The 24,374-nt window shown below is 41.6% G+C and overlaps 1 protein-coding gene across 13 annotated transcripts in view; it reads right to left on the reverse strand.

Annotated features, from left to right (window-relative positions):
* The window catches only part of IQSEC1 (IQ motif and Sec7 domain ArfGEF 1), a 304,523-nt gene that overhangs the window by 53,794 nt on the left and 226,355 nt on the right, over positions 1-24,374 (reverse strand). The window contains exon 1 of one of the 13 annotated variants that reach the window (XM_081848833.1): positions 20,123-20,403. The exons of the other annotated variants lie outside the window; for them this stretch is intronic. Coding sequence (XP_081704959.1) covers positions 20,123-20,187 — 65 coding nt within the window. The 5' untranslated portion in view covers positions 20,188-20,403. Of the gene's footprint in view, positions 1-20,122; positions 20,404-24,374 lie in introns of those variants that run through there. 13 annotated transcript variants of the gene reach the window in all.

Here is a 24,374-nt window from a genome sequence, read left to right on the forward strand (position 1 = left end):
ATGTGTCTTTGTTTAGGAGGGAGGTCTCTGGGTCTGAACACGCAAATGATGAGAACTTGAGTCAAGAACAAAAGATGTGGATTCTAAAGCAGTATACAGTGGTACCTCAGGATGCGAATGGGATCCGTTCTGGACGCAATGTAAGCTGCGACGGCGTGTGCGCAGGTCGTGTTTTGCTCCTTCCACGCATGCGCGTGACATAATTTTGAGTGTCTGCGCATGTGCGAGCGGCGAAACCTGGAAATAACACGCTCCGTTACTTCCAGGTTGCCGCGGAGCGCAACTCGAACGCGCTCAACCCAAAGCACATTCAACCCGAGGTATGACTGTACCTACTCTGGGGCCTGTTTATACTAAAACAGCCAGCAACAGCAGTAGTAACCTGGCTTATGTGAAGGGGCCATACACAATGTTTCCATAAAGAAAGAGAAGGCCTTTTACAAAGGTTATTTATTTCAGGTTTACCAGAAAGGGGCTAACGCGGTGCTCATTCTCTTTGCATGCTCTTGCCTGTTGGCTTTTCAACAATAAAAAACAGAATTACATTTTTAACCTAATGTATGAAAATTGATATGTGTTTTGTTATCAGTATCAAGGCTGTGTATCAGTAGCCACAAAACGTGGCATCCAAGGGACTACTGGAATGGGCTTGCCATGCCAATGCATCATTTTAGATTTTAGCATCAATGGGAGGGATAGGTACAGTGAAAATGAACAAGTGTGGTCAAGCAGAATGGTTCCTAGCATATTATACTGTTTTACCTACAGTGAGTCAAGCTTCTGCTTCCACTGCAGCTGCTGAAACAGCACTTTTGATAAAAGGCATAGTGTAAATAAATGACATGTATTCTAGCTGAAAGATGTGCCAAAGCCCTTGGAAGATACTAAAAACAGAAATGTCTAATAATGCATTCAAATGGTAAACCTTTGCCCATTTTGTCTATGGCAATACAGTGGTACCTTGGGTTACATACGCTTCCGCTAACCCAGAAATAGTACCTCGGGTTAAGAACTTTGCTACAGGATGAGAACAGAAATTGCGCGGCCGTGGCATGGCGGCAGCAAGAGGCCCCATTAGCTAAAGTGGTACCTCGGGTTAAGAACAGTTTCAGGTTAAGAATGGACCTCCAGAACGAATTAAGTTCTTAACCCAAGGTACCACTGTATTCACATTCTGCCCCATAGGAATTGGATCATTTTAAAAGTATGGCTTACTTGCCAAAATAGGAGTAAAGTCTCCAAGTAGTGTGCAAATAAAATAAAAAAAACAAATCCTACTGAATCATTTAAGTGCCCAAGTTGCTTGCTCTCTAAAACATTTTGTATTTTCCCCAATACGATCCTGTTGCATGGAGGAAACATTTCCATGAGTTTGAACAAACATTGTTCCTTGACATCCCATGATAGAATGAAAATATTTTGAAAGAAAATCTAAGCAAACCTAACCTAACCAGCAAAATAATCTACAATCAATTACAAATTTACTGTCTGTTATGTCTGCCAACTAATGAAGCTCATCAAATCACCAGAGACTCTCTTCCCCTTTAAATTGACAGATGAAGTGTGTGCACTCTTCTCAATTACTACCTTCAATCATTGATCCAGAATTCTCATATTTTGCAGACAGCTGTTGTATAGTCAGTTGAAATCAGTAAGGGCCTTCATCAAGCTATTAAGAGTTGCGTTAACATTGTAGGAGAAAAACTAGAAGAAAAAAGTAGTTAAAAATCTTTGTGTCTGCTTGCATGTTTTAGTAACTAATACTCTGAGGACCAGTCAAAATCTCAAGCGGCTGGTTTTGAAATGTCTGCTTTTATATGTTTCTCTGTTGTTCTGCACAAACCTCTTCTAATAGGATTCCTATTATGGATGTTGCATTATGGATTCCCACAGATCTTGCTTAGAATAACACAAACCTTATTTTTATATTTAAGGTTTCTACACAGATGAACAAATTTTCTATCAAATATTGGCTATATTGAGTCCAAATACCTGCTAAACACTTATGCTTGCATATTTGCAATGTAACGCAATGATTAAGTCTTTTGGGCATCTCAGTGGAGCAGCCAATTGTAGGATAGGGTATACAAACTTCTGTGCTGGAGCAATGAGCTTTAGGGCTGGTCTCAATGATCCAAATTTATAATAAATGCAGCATTATAATAAATGTAGGCCACAGAAGAGAAACATGGTAGAATTTCTTTATCCCTGTTTTGCTACTGATCCAGATAACCTGTTGCTCAGAATAATTAAGTTATCTTGTGGTGCTGTAAATGCTTAATAACCCAATTCTATGTATGAACCAAGTACCACCAAGCTCAGTATCAGTTACTCTCAAAATGTGAAAAGTATTAAAGTCTAAGTGTGTGGTCTGTTTTCTGTTTTTGGCAAAAGACCATTTGACTATGTAAATCCTTTCTGAACAACACCATTGCTCCTGCCATACTGTCTTCTTCCTCTTTAAGTCTATCCAATCCACCATCATAATGTAGCCTATCATAGAAAATATAGTTTCAGAGCATCATAAACAATCCTTTTCAGACTCAGTGTTCCAGCCACTGTAATATTCCTTAACACAGGCATTTCAAAGCATTCAGCATTTAAAGGATCTAGGAATTTTAAGATCAGGTTCCTAAAGTAACCCCATAGGTAAAGGCTTTATTAAAAAGTAAAAACCCCTTATGTAGAGTAACATCAGGTCATTTAAGTTTACTAGAAATGTCACGAAGGAAGCCAAGGTTCTTTTCTGTATGATCATGCACACATTGTGCAACAATACACTGTGTGGAAACCATAAACCTATTAACAAAAAAGTCACTGTCCGTTCAAACAAACTTCCGGGTCAAAGACTGTGCTTGATTAATCAAATCCATCCCAAATGTTTGCTCTGGTATATTTCCCTGCGATGATGGCCCAAAACTACTACAATGCCCAGAACCAAGTCTTTAGGCTGACATACACAAATGCTAGAAGATTCTGAACAGTTTTCTACTCGCCTCAAAATGTCCTGCTGCTTCTAACAATGATTTTATAATAGGTTTAAGACCTCTTGGCTGGTACAATTCTAGGAAACTACTGCAGTGTCAGTGACCACTCTTGAAGTGGCTAGAAACAAAAAGCATGGCAGCCATGGAAACAGCTGTTATACTTAGAAACTTCTGAGATAGCAGAACTTGGGAAGTGGGGAGGAAGGAGAGGAAACACTTGAGCAGCAGAAGCAAACAGAAACCAACATAAATGAAACATATGATTTCCATTCATGATTTGGCACTAACTCAGCTTGGTGCAGGCATCAAGCTAGACACTCTGCAGTAGTCACCCAGCCTACGGAGCACATGGAATTGTATTAATTGTGCTTTCCATGAACTAGGGCAGATGAGAGATGGGAGCTCTGGGTAAACTATGTGAGTTATCATTCAATGAGTCTTCTTGTCCAGCTATCCCAACAGATTTCACCCAGTAGGAAGCAAACCTATCAAATTTCTGACAGGCTGGAGGAAAGACCTCCTTTTAAATGCAGTTGACTACTTTCAATACTTTAGCATGAGTACTGTTCATGCATTTCAACTTTCTCAGAGGAGAACTTTTGCTTGAAACCTGTGATACATACGTTCTCCACATTAGTTGACCAACTCCTTTGACCAAAGAGGGCAGAGACTGTCAGAGGCAGACTTCTAGCTTTCAGGATCTACTCTTGCAGGTTCTACTCTTTTACCCACCAGCCAGAATCGGGTGTGCAAGGCATACGCTTAGAGCAAAATCCAGAACCCAGGAATTTGCAGGCCAGAACTAAACAGAGCTCACAGTCCTTCCACTCCAGTTTACTGCACCTGCTCAATTTCTTCATTTCAGCGGTATAATTAAGGGAGGAGGACACTATACTTCAAAATACCCAGCTATCTACTGGTAGATCCCAGTCTATCTTGCCCATATGAGCTAAAAAAAGATTGCAAGCAACATTGATATGACATACTCTCATTAGTATCTTAAGCATGGTTTGTGTCAGGGTGGACTGGGCAACCTCTTGGCCTAATTTAATGTGGATGGCAAGGAGGGCAAAAGTAACAAAAATACTCTGGCTTCTCCTATGCACCCTCAGCAGAAAAAAAAAAAAGGTTGCCCACTCTTGATTTAGCAGACAGAGGTTGAATAAACAGGAAAACTGTTTTTGCTTATTTTGTTCAAAGGCTGCAACGGTCTTATCAGTAAATTAATCTGCTTGTGAGGGCACTGAGTTCAGAGTCCATAGGCAGATGAAATGCCACTTCTATGCATTATCTAAAAGGCTTAGATCAGCAAGAAAAACATTGGCCAGCTTCTTTTCCTTACAAATGCACAAGATCAGCTGTTTGTGCCAAAGCCAAAGAAAGGAAACCATCAAAGCCACATCACAGTAAGACCATATATCAGCTAGAGTTTTAATCGAGAATTGTTTAAGGCCAAATCCCAACAAGATACGACTCTTCTAAGAGATGAAACAGCAAGGATGGTTATTGGATGCCAGATGAGTTTATGGTAAACGTTACATCTGATGTCCGTATGGTTGCACTCAGTTGAGATTCCCCATTTTCCCCATCAGTAAGCACATGAATCTCTCCCTAAAAAGAGAGACCAGAATTTCAGAATAATGTCATGTGGACTGCAAAGCACTTTTAGCAAATCAGATGTATACATTTTCAACTAAACTTCGGCTTTAGTAAGCAATCATCCAACTTAAGGCACCTATGAATAAAATATAGTTTATAACTGGGAGCATATAAAGATGAGATTAGGCTGGGGGGTGTGGAAACGCCTCTCCTCCTAACTTTTCATTTTTAGATGAAAATGTGTGGGTTCTTAGGTTTAAGAACTAAAAATACTCATCTAAAAAGAGCTTAGTTGAGATTACCCTCAGATTCCAGGTGAGGCAGTGAAGGTTAAACAACTTGTAACTCTGCCTTCATCTATCCCAAACTGTCCAAGTTAGGCTTATGTGTTTAGTTGCCTTTACAAAACAACATTCTGCATAATAATAAGTAATAATTCTCAGAGGTACTAAATTTTTCTTTAAGTATCATATGTCATAGTTACAGTATTTGTTTTCCTGCAATAAAGTAAGGAATTACGCAGTCTCTGTACTTTAACTAGACAGTATGTTAAGTGATAATAAAGTATGTTAACCAATACTATGAAATTTGCTTCAGCTGCAAATTGATTTTCCCCTCCATGCTACCAAGAATTAACTAAAGTAGTACTATATGAATACACATTGTACTTGAAAAGAAACTTGTGGAGTAGGGGATCTTTCTGTCAAATTGCAAAGGTTATGTTTGGTATAGCTATCAAAGGTCAGTAAAAGTGTTGCAAAAAAGAGAGAGAATTATTTATATTGCTGAAAGGCATAAAGATGGAAAGGCCACAAATGTATAATCCAAAGATTGTGTATTTTGGATACTTATGCAGGGATAAAAATATTGGCCACTATCCAAAGAAACACACAACTATTTCTGCATGACTTTAAACATATGTTTCTCAAATAGCAGCCTCTGATACCACATGGCAAATCACTTTTGAATTGGTGATTTTCAAAAGCAGTTCATGATATGGCAAAGGGATGTGCTGTTCAACAGAAAAGAATAGGAATGGTGACTTTCTGCTGGGTCACACCTGACTAGCTCAGAACATAAGCTATTTCACAAAAATAAACTTTTAAAAACTTTTTTTTTTTTTGCACCAATCCATCATACATAATCTTCTTTCTACCTTTCTAGCTCTTCTAATCCTGTTCATTTACTGTCTCTACCTTTTAAACAATGCATATCAAGGTGGGGCAGCAGCAGAGCTCTGGCACAGGAAAACAGAGATGGGTGGACATCTGAAATCTCCTCCCCTCTCCAACAAAGATGCTGGCATGCCAGTAGATAAGGCAAAAGCAGTGCTTGAGAAAGTTATTCCAATGGCTCCTACAATGGTGAGTATTATGCGCTCTCAAAGCTTGTATCAGGGCTTGATTCCAGTGAGCCTGGCATCTCTAAAAAGAGGTTAAAAAAAAAAAAAAGCCTCATTAACCTTAGCTGCACTTGAAGAAGTGTAACCCACATGCATATGCACCTTTAAGAATTATGCACATGCTCAGTAGCGAAGTTAAGTGTGGAGAGCTCCAGTATGGAGAAAGGGAGTCTATAGTGAGAAAGAAATAGGATTTCATCCTCAGTAGAATTAGGAACTAGTGGTTAGACAAGAGGCGCACCTAACTATCTCCTTTCTGTAAAGTCCTGAAACCCTAGGATCAGGGTTTGGCAGTTTCCCTTTCCTTTCTGGAGCTATTAGCAGCCATATGGAGAATACCACTTTGGAATTACAAGATAGGTTTTCCTTTTTGTGGCTAGCAAGAACAGCTTAAAGCTTAAAGACCAAACTGCATAAGAGAACTTTTGGAATTGAGTGTGAAGCCAGTAAAAGAGATTTCATGGCAACAGTCTGGAAGAAAGAACCTTAGTGGCCAGTGATCAAATGTTTATTTTATCAAAACAAAATAAAAAATTTCCTTCCAGTAGCACCTTAACGACCAACTAAGTTAGTTCTTGGTATGAGCTTTCGTGTGCATGCACACTTCTTCAGATACACTGAAACAGAAGTCACCAGACCCTTCTATATAGTGAGAAGGTGGGGAGGGGTATTACTCAGAAGGGTGGTGGGAATGGGTGATTGGCAGATAGCTGTGATGAGCCTGTTGACGACTCTTAACGACTGCAATAGGTCTTACAGGAAAAAGCAAGGGGTGAGAAGGTGAAAAATGGCTTTGTCATGTATAATGAGATAAGAATCCAATGTCTTTGTTCAGACCAGGTCTCTCCATGGTTTTAAGTTTGGTAATAAGTTGCAATTCAGCAGCTTCTCTTTCCAGTCTATTTCTGAAATTCCTTTGTAATAGAACAGCTACTTTGAGATTTTGTATAGAATGTCCTGGGAGATTGAAGTGTTCTCCTACTGGTTTCTCTTTAAAGTGCTACTGGAAGGAATTTTTTTATTTTGTTTTGACTATGGCAGACCAACACGGCTACCTATCTGTTATTTTATCAAGGTATTTATAGTGTCGGACACGACTAAACGACAAAAATACAGAATTTATAATGAAAACTTACCTTGCCTCTGTGCTTTCCAGGCACAGTCCACATTTTAAAATTCCGTGTCAAAGACCCCCCCCCCCCCCGCTGGAGCTTTCCCTGTGAAGCCCCACTCTTTCAAGCTGAATCGGAGCAAACAACAATCCACAGAAACCCTGAATTGTTGTTTGTTGTGCTTCAGCTTTAAAGAATGAGTTTTTAAAGGAAAAGCTCTGGGGCAAAAAAGTGAGCACTTGGAAATAAGAGCTTTAATGCGCAGACCTGTGCTTGGAAAGCCGGGGTGGGGGTGGGGGGAGGCAAGTGTGGATAAGCCTTAAGACAGGATATTGCTTGATGTATGCATCGTACATGTCTTTGCATCAGTCCTTTGTTGCTAGTGCCTCCAGAGACCCTAAATAAATAATATTGTTGAAAATACATAAAAACAGAATAAAGTTTTATAAAGGGTGACTTCAGAAACCAGCAATCTTGAGCTGCTGTGATATAGTGGCTGGCACAATTAACTTTCAGAATAATTGCAGAGTGTGGTTTCAATGGTTGCTTGCTTAGATGGCTTATTTAAAAAAGGGTTAGTCAGTTTCACAGAGTGTAGGTGTTGCAGTAGCTATTCTCTGCGAATGGTCAACAAGACAGCACAACTCTAGTGACCAGATGCTGGGGAGAAAAATAAGGGATAGTTTTCTCCAGAATAATCTGCTTTAGAATTTCACATAGCATCTGACTCATCAGTGGTGGAGAAGTGATGGCTTAACCCAGCAAGCCATTTCTTACCATATGAAGCCTGCCCATCCAAGCACATCTGTAGCATGGCCTTTTGTGGAGCAGGGATTGGGTATGGGTGGAATGGTTGAGGAGCTAATAACAGCCCGTAAGCTGTTATTGGACCATTTGCCTGCCACAGAGACACCATTATCTAAAAGATGTGTCTGCCCCATTTGCTATACACAGCATGCAACTGCAGCATTTACAGCCCAAGCTACTATTTGTACTGCAACAACTAAAGCTGGGTAACACTTCCCAGCCCTAATAGAAGGGGAGGGGGTAGCATTTACGTCAACAGTATCTTGTAGCAAATAAGTATGCGCTAAGTATCACACCCACAGAATTAAATAGCGTATTTTTAGTGCAAGTGTGGTGTTTGAATTAATCACATCTGTCACACACAGCTATCTAGAAGCACTGACCTCACAACACAGAAGAGCAAGGAGAAAATCACAGGTAATTTTATTTTTAAAAGCAAGCAATGATTCCCATTAAAATTAAATCCACAATGTTAAACAAATCAACAAAATAAATAAATCGTAGGTTTAAAAACCGAAACATGCTTTGCAAGTCCATAATTTAAGTTTTAACTCAGCAATAACAATAACAATAATTTGATAGCAACTTTGAGTGTCCAAAGCATTTCACATGCATTATCTGGTTGTAATCCTTATAGCAACACTGTAATGTAAGCCTGTATTATCCCACTTATTGCAGATGGAAAGGACTGTGATTGAGAGAGAACGACATCACAGCAGAGAAGAGATTTGAAAATGGGGACTCACAGTTCAGTCTCTAAGTCACTATGCCACTTTCAACTATTTCAGGCATAATTTTGACATGTATTGCTCATTTGTGCTCTACAACTAACCCGGTCTGTGATATTATTAAAACAACCTCTAGTTATTTAAGCTGGCAATTTGCACTGAATGCATTGCATTGAATATCTTTGTGGTAAGTGTACTCTGAGAATGATTTGGCTTCTCTGAAGTCGAAAAAGAGATGGTAACCTGCACACACAGCTGAGAGTGAATTTTCCACAGTGAAATAATCCTTTCCTTCATACCAGCCAACACTGTATTTCCACTTGACTGTGGACTCAGCTGCTATGTTGAGCCAGTCAGTGTGGGAGGCAACACTGGATGACATCCTTGTCTACAGAACATTCAATTTGCTGGTATTTAGGATCTGTAGGAAGCTAAGCATAAGCTTTCAGCTCTGTGACCCTTTTCAGTTCTTCACAGCAACATCCTTTTCCTAGTTGACACAGATTGCGTACTTTTGAGAATTCATTTCTAAGCTTTAATTAAACTGCATTTAATGTTTCATGTGTTGAAATATACCATCAAGACAATGCAATTATACCAGGATATAAATGAAATAAAGTTAGTAAATTCTGCTTCTAGGTTCATTCTGACAGTAATTTCTTCTCTGCTGCCTAAAATGAATGCCTATAAGATACAGTGCTAGTGGGAATGTTTTGACCAAGCTATGTGTCCCTGTATTCATAGGCCAAGAGAACTGTGAGTAGGAAATCAGCAAACAAATAGCATACAAGCAGCCTCAAACAACAGTCGTACAGCTCAGTAAAACTCTGTGGAAACAGCAGAGGCAGCCTGCTCCTATGACTGTCAATCCAAACAAGTTCAATGTGACTTACTCCCAAATACATGTGTACAAGACTGTAGACTTTTACGTAAACTGTTCAAAAAACTTAAAGGTTGGACAAAACATACTTTTTTTTCTATTAAAAATGTATGTTCATATTCACAAGCCACTGTATAACAATAGGGTAAATAGTCACTTCAACACAATCCAACTCGTGAATTTATAATATTTTACAATTAGCTGAAACTTTAGATTCTTCTTTGACTGCTTTAAAGGTCTTTTAATTCTCTTGCAAATGATAAATTCAGAGAAGGTTGTTAATCACATGCATGGGGAAGAAAACCCATTTTATCTTATTAAAGCCCCCACAGATTTTTATGTAAAATAGCAAAATGTGCATTTTAGCATTGATAGAAGACCTAATATATAACACAGGTCCTCATTCTCATAAGTGCCCTGGAGTAAAACGTTTTGCTTTCTCCCATGGAAGTTGGGGCTCAACACCATGTTACACATCAATACATATACAAATATTACTGCGAAGTGAAGCAATATTGAGAGGAGGAAATATACAATATGAAGAGTTCCTAGATGTTATCAGTGTGCTGCTTTTCATTGAAACTTCCCCAACCTCAAGCGCATACCCTTCAGCACGTTGAGGTGTAAACCCGGGATGTGCATCTTCCAGGTTCGCACTGCCATGCGAGTCACATGACCTGCACAAGATCATAGCCCCCCCCCCAGTGTATTTTTCTGTGGAAAAATTGAGGCACCAAAAATGGCCACCATGCTCTCTCTCACAAAAAAACAGGTAACCAGAACCATTAAGGGGGGTATGCAAGCTGCGTGCTTTTAGACTGAGTGTTTGTATGTGCATTGTATGGATTTGATAGGAAGAAAATCCGCTTGGGAAGGGAGTTACAGGAAGAAAGCAGTGGGCAAAGGGAAGGTTAAGAACTTGCTAGCAGCTTCTCCATACAAATGTCCTTCTCACAAAAGCACTTTGCCTAGAAATGCACGCACTCACATACAGCATGTACTTCAGTCCTTTTTGAGAAATAAAGCAACAGTTTACTTTGCACACACTTCTTAAAAAGAAGGAAGGTGCACTAGTAGGGTTTGACATGCCAGTCGCTATATTGGTTGAAAGCTGCCAACGGGCTTGTCAGCTATTATTTGAAGCCAAGAATGGCAATGTGTAGGTGGCAGCTTATCTCTTTTTATTTCATTAAGGCAGGGGCAAAGGCTGCTTGCCCTCTAGGCCCGCAGCAATTAGGTGCACAACTACTGGCACAGCATAGCTCTCTTACTGGCTGCCTGTTAGCTCTGTGGGAATTTCCTAACAGGAATACACTCAGTGGTAAGAGGCAAAGGTCGCTGCCTAGGAAGGGTTGCCTGTGACTGTGTCTTGCCAGATGCAAAAACAAGGGAATTCAAGCTGGTGAGACTTGTAAGACTGGCCTGCTACCTCTTTTGCACAAATTCGTGTGAACGGACCTAGGCTTCTTCACCACTCCCATTACTTAATTTTGTTTCTTTTTTAAAATTTCCTTAAAAATAAGCTCTGAATATTTCACATATACAGAAACTTTACATCATGTTAAATGTTACATTTAAGAATTCCATGTTGTTGTTGTTTTAGAAAAACAAAAGCTTATTTCATAGTGTGAGAACCAATGTAGCATAAGCAGATATCTGCTCATGAAACAGAGGTTATTCCTCCTCTCCCCCTACAATGGCTACATGGGAACCCTATGGAGCAGATTTTGAGGGGACATGGTGGAGCTGGAGGAGCAAGAAGAGAAACTGGAAGTCCTGCAATACATGCAGATTTCCATTGCGCAAACAGGCAGACATCACTGAATGTTGCCCACAGTTTCACAACAGCTGAACTAATTTGTTTTGTAATCAGCATATGCATCAAACCAACTGATCACTGAAGAATGTTTCTGTTCTACTAACACCCCCTCCCCCCGCTGAACAATAAAAATGTTGTTCTAACAAAGTTAATGTTTGCAAAGAAAAAAAATACTTGACCATTTGACTTTTTTAAAAAAAATAATTTTAAGTAACAAAACATACCCATACAAGGAAAGCAGCGCTTAGTAGTAGTACAGAAAAGAAAGAAAAATAGCAATGGATGGTTGTAGTTTTAGACATTCCAAGAAAGGCAACCCAATAAAAGCATCTCTCTAAAAGGTTCCATGAGTCAATGGAGGGTGTAAATGTGTTCAATTGTCTTAACCAAGCCAATACAAGAATGCCATGTCGTACAGAAGGTGTGAGTCTATAAGCATGATGTAGCATACTTGAGAGATCCAGGCTTCAAAAAGATTCGTATTTAAAGTTCTCCAGTTTTTTGAAAGCACCAATCTAGCTGAGGCTAATAAATGGAGGATGAGGTCTTTATTGGTTATGTTCTTAATCTGAGGAGTAAAATATGATAGTAGGGCTAATTTGGGTCTGGTTATAGTGATTGCACCATCATGAGCCTGGTTCTGGCTGGGGAGGGCGGGATATAAATAAAAAATATTATTTATTTAGTTTTTTATTAATTATTATTATTATTAGATTATTATTTTGAAAAACTTTCTCCTAAAAGGGAATAATTTTTTGATAAAACCACCACACGTGTACAAGAGAGCCGGGTAAATGGCATTCCCACCAGCAAAGGTTGGATGTTTTATGATTAATTCTATAATCTGGCTGGGCACATGTAACAGTGATGTACTATTTTTAAAGCATTTTATTGAGTTCTAACTGAGGTTTATTCCAAAGTTGTTCCTTTTAACAATTGGCATTATTTGATCGGACAACTATCCATCCCCCCCTTTTTTTCTTGACTGGTCAACTGACCTATCGTGTATGGCACACTAGTATTCCAGTATGAACAAGTCAGGGAACAGGGACAGTTTTACCATGAAAAAATGTAAAGCAAGTTTTATCAACTAACCCAGCAGTTTCCACAAGCTCATTTGTGAAAGAAATGAGTTCTAAGCTGGAGCAGTTGTTGATGGACCTCGAGTGGGCTGTATGTGCAATTCTCGTATGTTCTGTAAATACAGATCTACTGCAGTCCCGTGTAGGATTCCTTTATTGTCCTGAAAAACTATTTACTTTATCCCCATAAAATTGAATGGATACCATACTTCTCTAAAATAAGAGGAATGAATTCGGGAAACTACTTTGGAAAGAGCAGAACTTGTTCCTGACCGCAGAACAAACATCCTGAGTGAAAAGGAGGTTGCTATGAATCTACTTTATCCCAGAGAACTCAATGAAAGTCACTAAGAATCAAACCTGCTTCTTTATCACAGCCCCAATTTGTGGTCAGAAAACAGGTGACGCAACACCCAAAAGAGTTCCGAGTGTCACTGATAAACACACAAGTTAAACTAATTAAGTTAAGAGCCACAAGTGAATGTTCGCTTACATGTTCTTCAGAACAACAACAAAAAACCAAACACCTGAACATCTGTTTCAGTGCTTTTAGGAATCTTGATACCCATAGCAAATACCAGAACATAAGAGCTATGCATTTAAAATGAATTAACCAACAGATACCTCACAGTTAATAGGAATCTGCACACACAGTGCCTTACTGTATTTTGTTTCTTTTTTCTTGTTCTTACCTATTCAGAGAAACTGTTTCCATGACCAATTATCGGAGAAAACACAAAGAGGCGGTAGTTAGCTTTTAGCAGCTAGAAGCATTTCGCTCATGTTGAAAATCACAGATAATGTTTTCTCTTGGTATAATGTAAAATCAAATGGCTGATTGCTCAAGCACTCTCTTGTCAAGTGCTATTACAACTGGAAAAAAAACATCCTCTAAAACTGATGTCACACTGTTTCACAACTATGGTGTTTCCCAACTAAGAGGAAAGGCCAGGACAACACAACCACGATGCAAAACTAGTAACCTGGCAAATCTGCCCCAGTCAAGACTTTTTGCAACATGCGATACTACCAAAGGTAACGTATATGCTATGTTTATAAGCAGTACTACAGTTCTTTAATGCTATCACACAACACCACAAGATAGTGAAAAAACTGAAAAGTAATTACATGAGCTGACATTTAATCAGGATCCTAGATTAAGATTTCATACCTTTACAGGAAAAGCTCTTGAATCTTTAGGAGCAACAGATGATCAGTAACAACGTGAATGGTAGACCTTTCCAAGAGGAAGCAGAGACGTTCCTAATTCAACTCACTTTAAAGTCAGAAGGGAAGAGTGCTGCTAACTGAATCACTGCATTACTTCCGGCAGCTTTGTCTCAGAATACTCCTGTACATGTGTAATGACCTAGCATGACCCTGCTTAACTTGCAGGATCATCACAGCCTGGCAACTACAGCTACAGACTATACTCTTCAGCACCCTTTAGGACAACTTCCAAATGCTTCTCTAAAGCGATTACTCAGAGTTACAAATCACAGACCCAAATATGCACATGAAATTTCCCAAAGGTTTAGATGTGGTTTTATATACCCTTTTATGAGACCTTATATCAGGTGTGAATTTCTGGAATCTGGCCACTTCTAAACTAGCTTAGCTCTGGCCTTTGCTTCTTTAAAGAACTCACATGAAAAACAAGTTGAGAGTACATATCTTTCACCACAAGGATTCTTCTTGCACTTTGTTCTAGATTAGTGTTTCACAACCTTTTCCTGACCATGGACCCCTTCTGATCTTGTTTCCTTCCTGTGGGCCCCCCATGCGTGTAGCCGGGGGGGGGCAGGGGGCAGCTGCCCCTCCAATGAGTAAAATACAAATCTGAGCTTCAGACCCCCCTAACAGAAGTCTGTCCCCCCTAACAACCCCCCAGGGGGCTATATGGCTGCTGGTTGGGAAACACAGCTCTAGATGAAGATACTCTATTAAAAAAGATAAATTTATCTGAGATAACCCAAAAAAATCCAAGTCATCAGCTGTCAAGATTTCTGTCTGGAGAAAAGGATAGTAAGCAAGGCTAACTGAGTCCATAGGTGAACTTCAACATGCACAACAGGATGGTCTGAAGAAGCAAATAAACCACTAATCTTACTAAAAATACATACTGTCAACAGTGCTTTTAAAAAATTATTTTTCAAGTAATACACACGGTTCACACAGCATCAGCTTGTGACTCACTAAAGACAAAAACAGAGATGGAGGATGTGCCTGGATGGCTACACCTCATTTGGCTGATCTTCTCCTACCTCACGGATAGTTGCTGAAATTGTACCAAGGGGTGTGCACATGCAAATTTGTGTATGTAAAACTGATTGTTCATACATTCTTCCTCATTTTCTGTTGCATATTTTCATACATTCATCTTCTGAAGGAAAAACCAATCACAGGTTAGAACAGGGGTAGGCAACCTAAGGCCCACGTGGGTCATTTAACCGGCCCACGAGCTGCCCCTGAACCAAGCCGCCTGCTTGGTGAGTCCCCACACACTGTGCTAAACCAGCGCAGCACGGCACAGGGACTCGCTTCCATGGTGCCAGAAATTGTGTCTGTGCAGGTACAGGCAATCGCGGGTGCTCAGGTGCACACACAATCCAGCCCACAGAAGGATCTTCAATGGAGTGAACCGGCCCAGGAAAGGTAAACCTTGCCGACCCCTGGGTTAGAAGGATATAGTGCTTCAGAAACTGCAGAATTAAGGGATTTGCAACCGAACTATTAAAGGTTCTTTATTTCAAGCAGCCTAATAGCCAGTGTCGTTAGCAGTTCATCTAGCAGACTGTGGCCTGGTTCACATGGAGCAATCTCAACAAAATAAACCATAGTTTATTAAGCTGAAAGTTGGGCCAGGCACTCCTGCCTCCTTCACTCTGTTACTGGAACTAAAAATTTCCAGGATTTATAACACCATAGTTTTTATCCAATTTTATATTATGGCAAGTACGCCCAGATTAAAACACAATTTCCTGGTTGGAGTGTAGAGGGAAATGATTTCATAAACTTAGAAGACCCCAATTCTGGCATGAATGCAAAGAGAGAAGAGAAAATACAAGCTCAATGATCACTAAGCCAAGATAGTTATTTCTGAAACAGCCCTGTATGACCTGCCTAAGTAACTGGAAATGAAATTTACTAGCTTCTCTTTATTCCTGCAAATTCGAACAATTTCAAAACACAGGTGCCATGTACCACTGTATCGAAGGAAGTCTGCGGTATCTGCCATACTGTGAAACCTTTTGAAATAGTAAAAGTTGAAATCTGAGACATCTTTAAATATATTTATATATAAGCTTTAAAGTTATTGGAATTTGACATAGCAACTCTAAAAACTATTAGCAATAACCCCTAAGGAATTTGTGATATTGCATAACGCAGCACCAACCTAAACACCCAGGCCAATAACTTACTGTTTGCCAGAAATGAGGGCAATATATGGCTGTTGCATTTTCCCATCCTACATGCATGCATATTACATAAAGTACTTTTTTTATTTGAAGAATATGGCTAGATATCTTTTCAAAATGAGAGCAAGCGCATCAAGTGATACTGAGGGCAATCCTAGTAGTAATTCAGAATCGCTGTCCGAACATCCTAGAGAAGACTCGTTTAATTCGACACCAGTAGCAAGCCCAGGCAAACCTTCAAAAAAGAAAGTTTGTCAGCAATATGTGGATAGATATCTGAGTTGGTTTCACATGGACTGAAGATGAAAACATCTGTCAGCCTATGCGTTTGATCTGTGGTGAGAAAATTTCCAGTTCCAATATGGCCCCAAACAAGATGAAAAGATATTGGTGAGCAATTTTTTGTTCTGAAAATGTGGACCAGAGAAAAAAAGTTTGAGATCCACTGGCCTAGAGGGGCACGTCTCCATTTTTTTCTTGATGAGCCATCTCTCCATGGAAGACAACTGCAGAGCTGTCTCCACCTCCCAATCCTCTGTCACTTCAGATCATGCCCTGGAGCCTTCCTTGTCCATAGTTTCTGACAGACCTTTCTCTTCTATGAGCAGTGAAGAGGATTCTGAGAGAAACATGACAACTGCTATGTTATCATCTGATGGTGATGACGTGATCACCTGTTGCATTCTGGATATTATTTAAACCACAAGCTTACTCTTACTAGCTGCTTTCTTGGCTGTGAGTCCTGCTCTCTGCCTTGCAGGCCTTTTCCTACCTGGCCTGGGAAGGCGGGACTCTGACTGACTCCAGTTACAAAAACTGAAGCTGTTGAACAGACCCTTGAGCGGGAATATTGTTTAGCGGTTTTGGGGAGGAGGGGGTTGTTGTTACTAATATCAATATTAATTTCTGGATCTTTATTTTAAATCTTGTTATGTGGAAATTGTTTAATTTGGTTGTGTACTTTTGATGTTTTATTTACTGTTTATGACTATTTTTGTTATGTTTGTAATTACAATGGTACCTCGGGTTACAAACACTTCGGGTCACAGACTCTGCTAACCCGGAAGTAGTACCTTGGGTTAAGAACTTTACCTCAGGTTGGGTCTTTAGTGTTAAGACCAATATATATTTTATTATTTGTTAAGAAAATTATGTGTCTATGGTTATTCCTATGTGTAATTTGGCATTTGTGTTTTTTTGTTTTTTCTTGCTATATCAATAAAAAGTTTAAAAAATAAGAACTTTACCTCAGGATGAGAACAGAAATCGCGCAGCAGGCCCCATTAGCTAAAGTGGTACCTCAGGTTAAGATCAATTTCAGGTTAAGAATGGACCTCCAGAACAAATTAAGTTCATAACCAGAGGTACCACTGTATGCATTTTTTAATGCTATAAGCTGCCTTGAGAGTAGTTTGAACTATGGAAAAGCGGCATACAAATAAATACATAATTTTAAGTACTATACAAAAAGAGAAGCCTAGACTACACATACTTTTTCTCAACTGTGTTTAAATTCTGTAAAATTCAATCATTTGATGTAATAAAACTTATTGTCTGAGTGAAGAAGATTCCCTGAGAACAAATGACAATAAACTAAATCCTTCATAATTCATTTTGTTTCAAGCACCACATATAATCAGGTCTTCCTGAAAGGAACATAAAATATGTCAATTACAAAAATGATCTGGTAGAAGAGGGCAGTTCTGCCAAGAAGAAATATTCACCCAAGACACTTAGCATACTCCCCAAGGCAAGATCCCTAAATCTTTCTCCTCTTAAAATAATAGTAAAATAATTTTTAACAAAATAAGTCATGAAATAACTAATCTTATGAATCTTTTCCAATCAGTAAATGCAGGCAACCAGCTCTGGAGGGATGAGCTTTATCGGGATGCCCTTGCCTTCCCAACAGTGGCACCATGGTTATGGAATGCTCTTGTGTGGTACTTACATTTTTGGCATCAGCTGAAACCTTGTTTTTACCAAGCCTGTTAACACCTTTCACATGCACCAGGTTGCTCCCAAGATTGAGGGGGCCATACGTTACACATTGCAATGGAGGCGGCCAAGCACTCTGGAGGAGCCGGCCACTGGACCAGACGGCGCATGACATCACATGCACACAACGAGCGCAGGGTCACCTCAACATTAAGATGGCCCACCCCCTTAAAACAAATATTGAGGGGGCTGAGGTGCTTTCGGTCTCGTAGAGTTGGCACACCTGACACCTTCACATGCTCTGAAACTGGTTGAATGTTGCATTATTAAGTGGATTTTATGTCACTGTGGGTTTTTTTATGAATTGTATTTTACTGATATTTGTAAATCACCCACTATATACTACATTGGTTAAACAGAGCATAATTGTACAGTGTTCCGTGTGCTGGAAGATGCATACATGCTACCTAGAACAGCTTCAAAACAATCACCAAACTCACAATAACTATGCCACTCAAGTGTGTGTTTTTGTGAACATGGTTTCGGACTCACATGAAGGTGTGGTAGAATCCACAACCTCCATTGATCTGTCACTATTTAGTGCCCTATTCTTGCCCTCACCTCTCTCACAAAAGCATGTAATCAAGGAGGTATAAGCTATCTTAAACCATCATACCATTGGTATGGCAGAAGTCTCATATCACTGTGAAGTAGTGTCATGCCCATTGGCACATTCTCACTAAGGAACACCAACAGGCTGCTGCTCCTGCTTGTAACCATCACAAATATTTCTAGGAAAAGAAAGATAGCAACCACTTGCCACATTACCATGATAGATAAAAACCACTCCCAGAAAAATATAATTTCCTTCAACACTCACCTGGAATATTTCCAAAAATGCACCCCTTTTGTGGGAGAGGAATGTCTCCGTGAGAGCGGTTAACCATTTTCAACTCTGTAGTGATTTTCAACTCTGAACATAGGTTTAATTCAACTGAAGCCAATGGCCCTCAACGTTTCTAACTCAATGTATAGTTGAAGTCACTGATTTATGTTCTCTTTAACATCCCATGAATGTGACAAAATATAGAGCAGCTCAAAATAATCGTGCCCATGTTTGCTCAGAAGCAAGCCCCACTGATTTGAGTGGTGCAGTGGTTATAGAGTCAGATTGGGGCTGGAGAGACTCAGGTTTTCAGCTCCCAAAGTCATGGGGCAATTTTGGGCCAGTCACTATCTTGGTCTAATCTACCTCACAGGGTTGTTGCAAAGCTAAAGGGGAAGAGGAAAGCAATGTATACCACCTTCAGCTTCTTGGAGAAAGGCAGGCTCTAACAGTAGAAAATACATTTTTTAAGTGTGTTTAGAACTACAATTATTGATGCAAAGACAGACATTTATCTTCATATTGCCTGGGTTTTTGTTAAATGAATAATGAAAATACATAAGAAAGGTATTGTGTGAGGAAAAAAGGGAGGAGGCATTGAGATGCTGCAAATATATGTAGCAAGTAATGTCTTTTAAATGATTCTGCTGCCAGTTTCATATTGTAAGAGCTGTGTGGTTAAGGAGTTAAACAACTTTAAATTCCATATTCAAATGAATAAGATGTTAATTTGAATTCTGTGAAGGACAGATGGCATTGCAGTAAGATTTTTTTTTTTTTTTTTGAAAGTCAAATAAATGAGCTATGGAATATAAAGGCTCCTAAAATGACAACATACACTGGAAACAAAGCTACAGTTGGCTGTAATCAAGACACATTTGCAAAACATTTAAAACTTTGCAGCAGGGTTTATTACATCCTGCAATATGCAAACTGAACCCTTTGCGAGCATACAATGGTGCAGAAAAAAACCAGGAAGGTACACACTGTGGCATTTTAAAATATGCATTCAGTTTTTATAAGTAAAACTGAATGCATATTTATGTGACCAACAGCTGTCATTTCTACATTGGCATTTGGGATACTAGCTAGAACAAAATTCTGTAGAAAATGATTTAGCTTTCACAGTGGAAGGAAAAGGAAGAAAAAGTATGCGAGATTGAGCGCTATAAAACCCTTTGTGTCACGGGATTAGTATTGTATGTATGTGCAGCAGCCGATCGTTTTCCTCGCCTGCTTGCTTAAACACACGCTCGGTCCTCTCTCCCTTCCACCAACACACTAAACCAGTGTTCGGAACTAATTTTAAACAAAGCTGTTCCGAGGCTGGAACTGAAACACAAAGCAATCAAAAAGAAAAAGGGAGAGAGAGAGAGAAAAAAAAAATTCCTTCCCCTCCAAGCTCGACTCTTTTTGCTTTAGGAAACCCACGCTGCTGCTTCCAATAGAGGGTAATGGCTTACCAGCTGTCAAGCTCCAGCTCCAGCAGTGACTGAGTCCTCTCCGAGTTACAATGCAAGCACCACATGGCTGGAGAGAGAAGTCACAAGGAGGGGGCCCCGAGCTGCCAGCATATCCTTCCCCGGGGGCTCCCCTAACACCTCCGGGCCCGCGCTGAGGCAGCCGAGAGAGGCAACTAGGGCTGGGGGCACGGCACCGAGGAGCGCCCCCAACTCGTCTCCGTGGGCGAGAGGAGGGAGCAGCTCAGGAGGGGGTCCGGGAAAGGCGCGGGCACTCGCGAGGTCCACCCTCTCACAAGCTCCGGCGCGCGCGCGCACACACATGGCGCGCGCTCCCGCCCCTCCACTCACACACGCTTACACATCCATTCCGCTAGAAGCGCGAGCTGGGAATACAAATGCCAGAGCTGGGAGGGGTAACATTGATCTTATTAAGCCGAGGCTGGTTTCCAGGACGGGGTGAGGGGGGCGCGGATGGAAGAGGAGAGGCAAGGGGGGCGGTAGGGGGGACCGCCACAGGAAGGAAGGGTCTGTGTGTGTGTGTGTGTGTGTGTGTGTGTGTGTGTGTGTGTGTGTGTCGCTCTCCTTGTCCTTTTGGCACTGCAGGAATGTGACAAGGAGGAGGAGAAGGCAGGAGCAGCCGCCTCCCGCTCGCCCGCTTGACTCCCCGCTTCTCTTCACGTGACGGAAAGAGCGGGGGCTCTGGCAGCGCTATTAATAGCTGCATTCAGACTGGGAAAGGCAGGCTTCATTGCTATTCAGCAGCTTCCCTGTCACTGGAAGCTGCTGCTCCCCCAGGCAGGCACACACTTGGCTTGGGTAGCAACAAATGTTTGCGTTGGCTTGGAAAGCGCCTGGAGCTGCTTTCGGAGACCCTCATTCTTTCCTCCTCTCTCTCTGTGCCCCCGCCCCATTTTGGTTTCCCCGGTTTTGCTTCAGCTGGGATGCTTTGCAATATAAGCGATGCATGCCTTCTTCTTATCTTTGGGAAGGGCGTCTTTCGGACGTAATTGCTCCTAGAGTTAATTAAAACTAAAATCTTAAGATAAAAGGACTGCGGAACTCTTTATTATAAACGGCAAGCTGACGACTCCCAAGCGCCTGCAGCTGGAGCAGTTTAAGAGCTGCTTGCACAGAGATGAATGACTACGAAATGAACATTGGGGTGTGGAAGGCCTTGTACCTTTGGACTGTGCCCATCTCGCAGCTTTGAGATGGTTTTGTTTTTAAGCCAGTAAAACTTTAACGTGTGGGGGTTATGGCAAGACAGTAAAGATCTGATTTTTGAATCAAAGTACACCCACACATGCACCAAAAGGAAACTTCTTTTTTTCATGTTGCTTTTGCTGCCACATTGAAATAATTGTTTATGTGAATCAGACCAGCACTTCTGTTTAGCTTCTCAACAAGGCTTACTCAAAGTGTTACAATGACCCTGTGTATTGCTGTATATCAAAAACTAAAAACTTACAGTATAAGGTAAGGTGACATATTTACACATTCTCTTCAGTCTTTTGATATTTCCCTTTTAAACTTAGGCAGATTAAATACGTCTTTACATTTTTTGCTTTTCACTGCTTTAAAAAATCAATGCACACAGCATTCTTTTGAACTCTTTTGAGCTTTTTTTGAAAACAGAGTAAATGAACTTCAGACTACAAACTTCAAAAAATCTACTCCGTTATTTTTGTGCAATGACACCACTTTATCTATTCAAACCTACTATTACTAAGTGTTCCTCATGCATAAAAGTAAGGAAACAAACTTGAGTCCCCCCTGCCCACTTAAAAAAAAAAAAAAAACATTGAGAGGAAAAAGTTGCTCACAAAAATAAATTCATCTGTGTCAGCTATTGCACCAAGACTTGTAACAAAAATTGCTCTCAACCTCCACACATTTGTTCCAGGCATGTGGCTTTAAAATTATGATTTGGATAGAATAGTAGCACTAAAAATAACCCTGTAGACGTTCCAAATAATTGTTCACGGCATTGTTAGATTTTATGTACACGGTAAAAAAACAAAAACACAGTAGAGTAATTTTTCTCAAGAGTTTTTGCTGTATCCAAATGTTACTACCATGACGAGTAAGAATATGCACTTTTAGTCATTGTGATGCAAACAAAACCAAACCTGGAGGATCAAAGTAGATCCCCATAAGTTTCCTGCTTAGCGTGGGATGCGACTTGGGGCTGCTGTTTAAAGTAAAAATGGTTTAAAACACAGCAATCCAAAGGGGGTGATGGAAAACCAAAGATGGACAACATGCCATATCTAGAGCCCCGTCAGGAATGTGGTTGGAAGAGAGGATGAAATGCTGCTTTTCCTCCCGCCTCCTTCAAAGACCCAGTTTGGCACACACACCCATGTACATGTATGTGTACATACACATACACAGGCTGGGAGCCTCAATGGCACCCCTCTGGAGGCTTCACCTGGGGCAAAAAAAAACTGGCTCTCCATCCCCCCTGTAGCTACAGCTCTGTTTTCAGTTGTGGTGGTGGTTTCCAATAGGAGACAGAATACATATGCACAACAACACCATTTCAGATAGCGTCAGAGGAATGAGATCCATACCTTCCCCTTATCTGCCCCTAAGCTTGCTAATCCAAGGGCTGTGGAGATCTCTCCGGTGTCGGGAGGAGGTGGTCTTATGAGGCTGGATCTCTCTCTCTCTGGGGACGGACTACTCTTTCTGCATTGGAAAACAATGTTGGTTCAAGATTTCGGAGGGCACTTGGGCAAAACATCCTCAGTGCTCCTCCACTTCCTCAATGAATCTACCCCTTCACTGCCACTCTTGCCACCTACAGCTCTGTCTCATCATTGTCATCAAACAAAGCCAACTAACAAGCAGGCATTGGTAGTTCCTCCTCCTCACCACCACCACCATTCTTGTTTGCTTTCTCATCCCTGGGCCAGAGTGAGAGGAGGGTGAAGTAGCAGGATGCAATACTGAAGAGGAGGAACAGGCCCAGATGACTCTTGTCAGTGGGTCCCCTACTGGCAGGGGTACCAACTTGCCCCCCGCATTGGGGAGGGTGCATCACGTGTGTGACATACCGTCCTCCCTGCGGCTTGTGCCGGGGGGCAAGATGCGCGGAGGGCGATCTTTGCCCTTGCTTGTTTGAACCTGCTCCTGGGTGGGGGATGAGACGCCCGGAGGGTGCCTGGCAGTGGCGGTGGATGTTGGCCCCCTCAATATTGGGGGGAGCTGGGCCCCCTGATTCAAAATATTGAGGGGGATGGAGCCGCTAGCACCCCCTATACCTGGTGCAGGTGCCTGCTGGCATTTGGGCCTTGGCAGGTCCAAGAATTGATGCTTTTGAATTATGGTGCTGGAAGAGACTCTTGAGAGTCCCATGGACTGCAGGAAGATCAAACCTATCCATTCTTAAGGAAATCAGCCCTGAGTGCTCACTGGATGGACAGATCCTGAAGCTGAGGCTCCAATACTTTGGCCACCTCATGAGAAGAGAAGACTCTCTGGAAAAGACCCTGATGTTGGGAAAGATGGAGGGCACAAGGAGAAGGGGACGACAGAGGTTGAGACGGTTGGACAGTGTTCTTGTGATGGCCTGGGAATCTGATTCAGAAGCTGAATCTAAGGAGTCCCAGCCTGCACAGGAGTCCCCGCCTCCAGGGCCAGCTGAGCCGGGGCAGGGGCTTGAATCTGAAGGGCCCTCACTTGTGCCGGGTCCTCAGGAGCAGACACCAGATGTATCCACTCTGGCTCCGGAGGTGATTGAGGACCCACTGCCTGCAGGTGCGCCTCTCCCAGCCCTGTCAGGGGAAGGTGAAGCTGCCCCTGGGTCCAGTAACCCTCCAGCCTCTCCTGAGCTGCAGAGGCTCAGGGCAGAGAGGCGGAGGGAACTAAGTGCTCTCAGGAGGAGTGCTCGCCTTAAGGCCAGGAGAGGCGGGTCACCTGTGGGCTGGGACCGCCCCTGGCCTCAGAGGAGATAAAGGCCAGTCAGCCCAGTCCCAGGTTGCGGGAGCAACGACGTTGGAAACCTGTTTCTGCCAGCACCCAGACCTGTCTTTCCGGAGTTCCTGACCACGCCCGGCTTCTTGCTTTGAACCCAGCTTCCCTCTTGGTGGACAGTCTCCAGACCCTCGGCCCAGGACCGGACTTTAACCACGCCTCACGGTAACCCCCCCGGGACCAGCACAGTTCTCGAAGCTACCAGCATGAGTTTGACCAAACTGCGGGAGGCAGTGGAAGACAGGATTGCCTGGCGTGCTCTGGTCCATGGGGT

Source organism: Podarcis erhardii, assembly GCF_964252035.2.
Source record: "Podarcis erhardii genome assembly, chromosome: 2".
Taxonomy (NCBI): domain Eukaryota; kingdom Metazoa; phylum Chordata; class Lepidosauria; order Squamata; family Lacertidae; genus Podarcis; species Podarcis erhardii.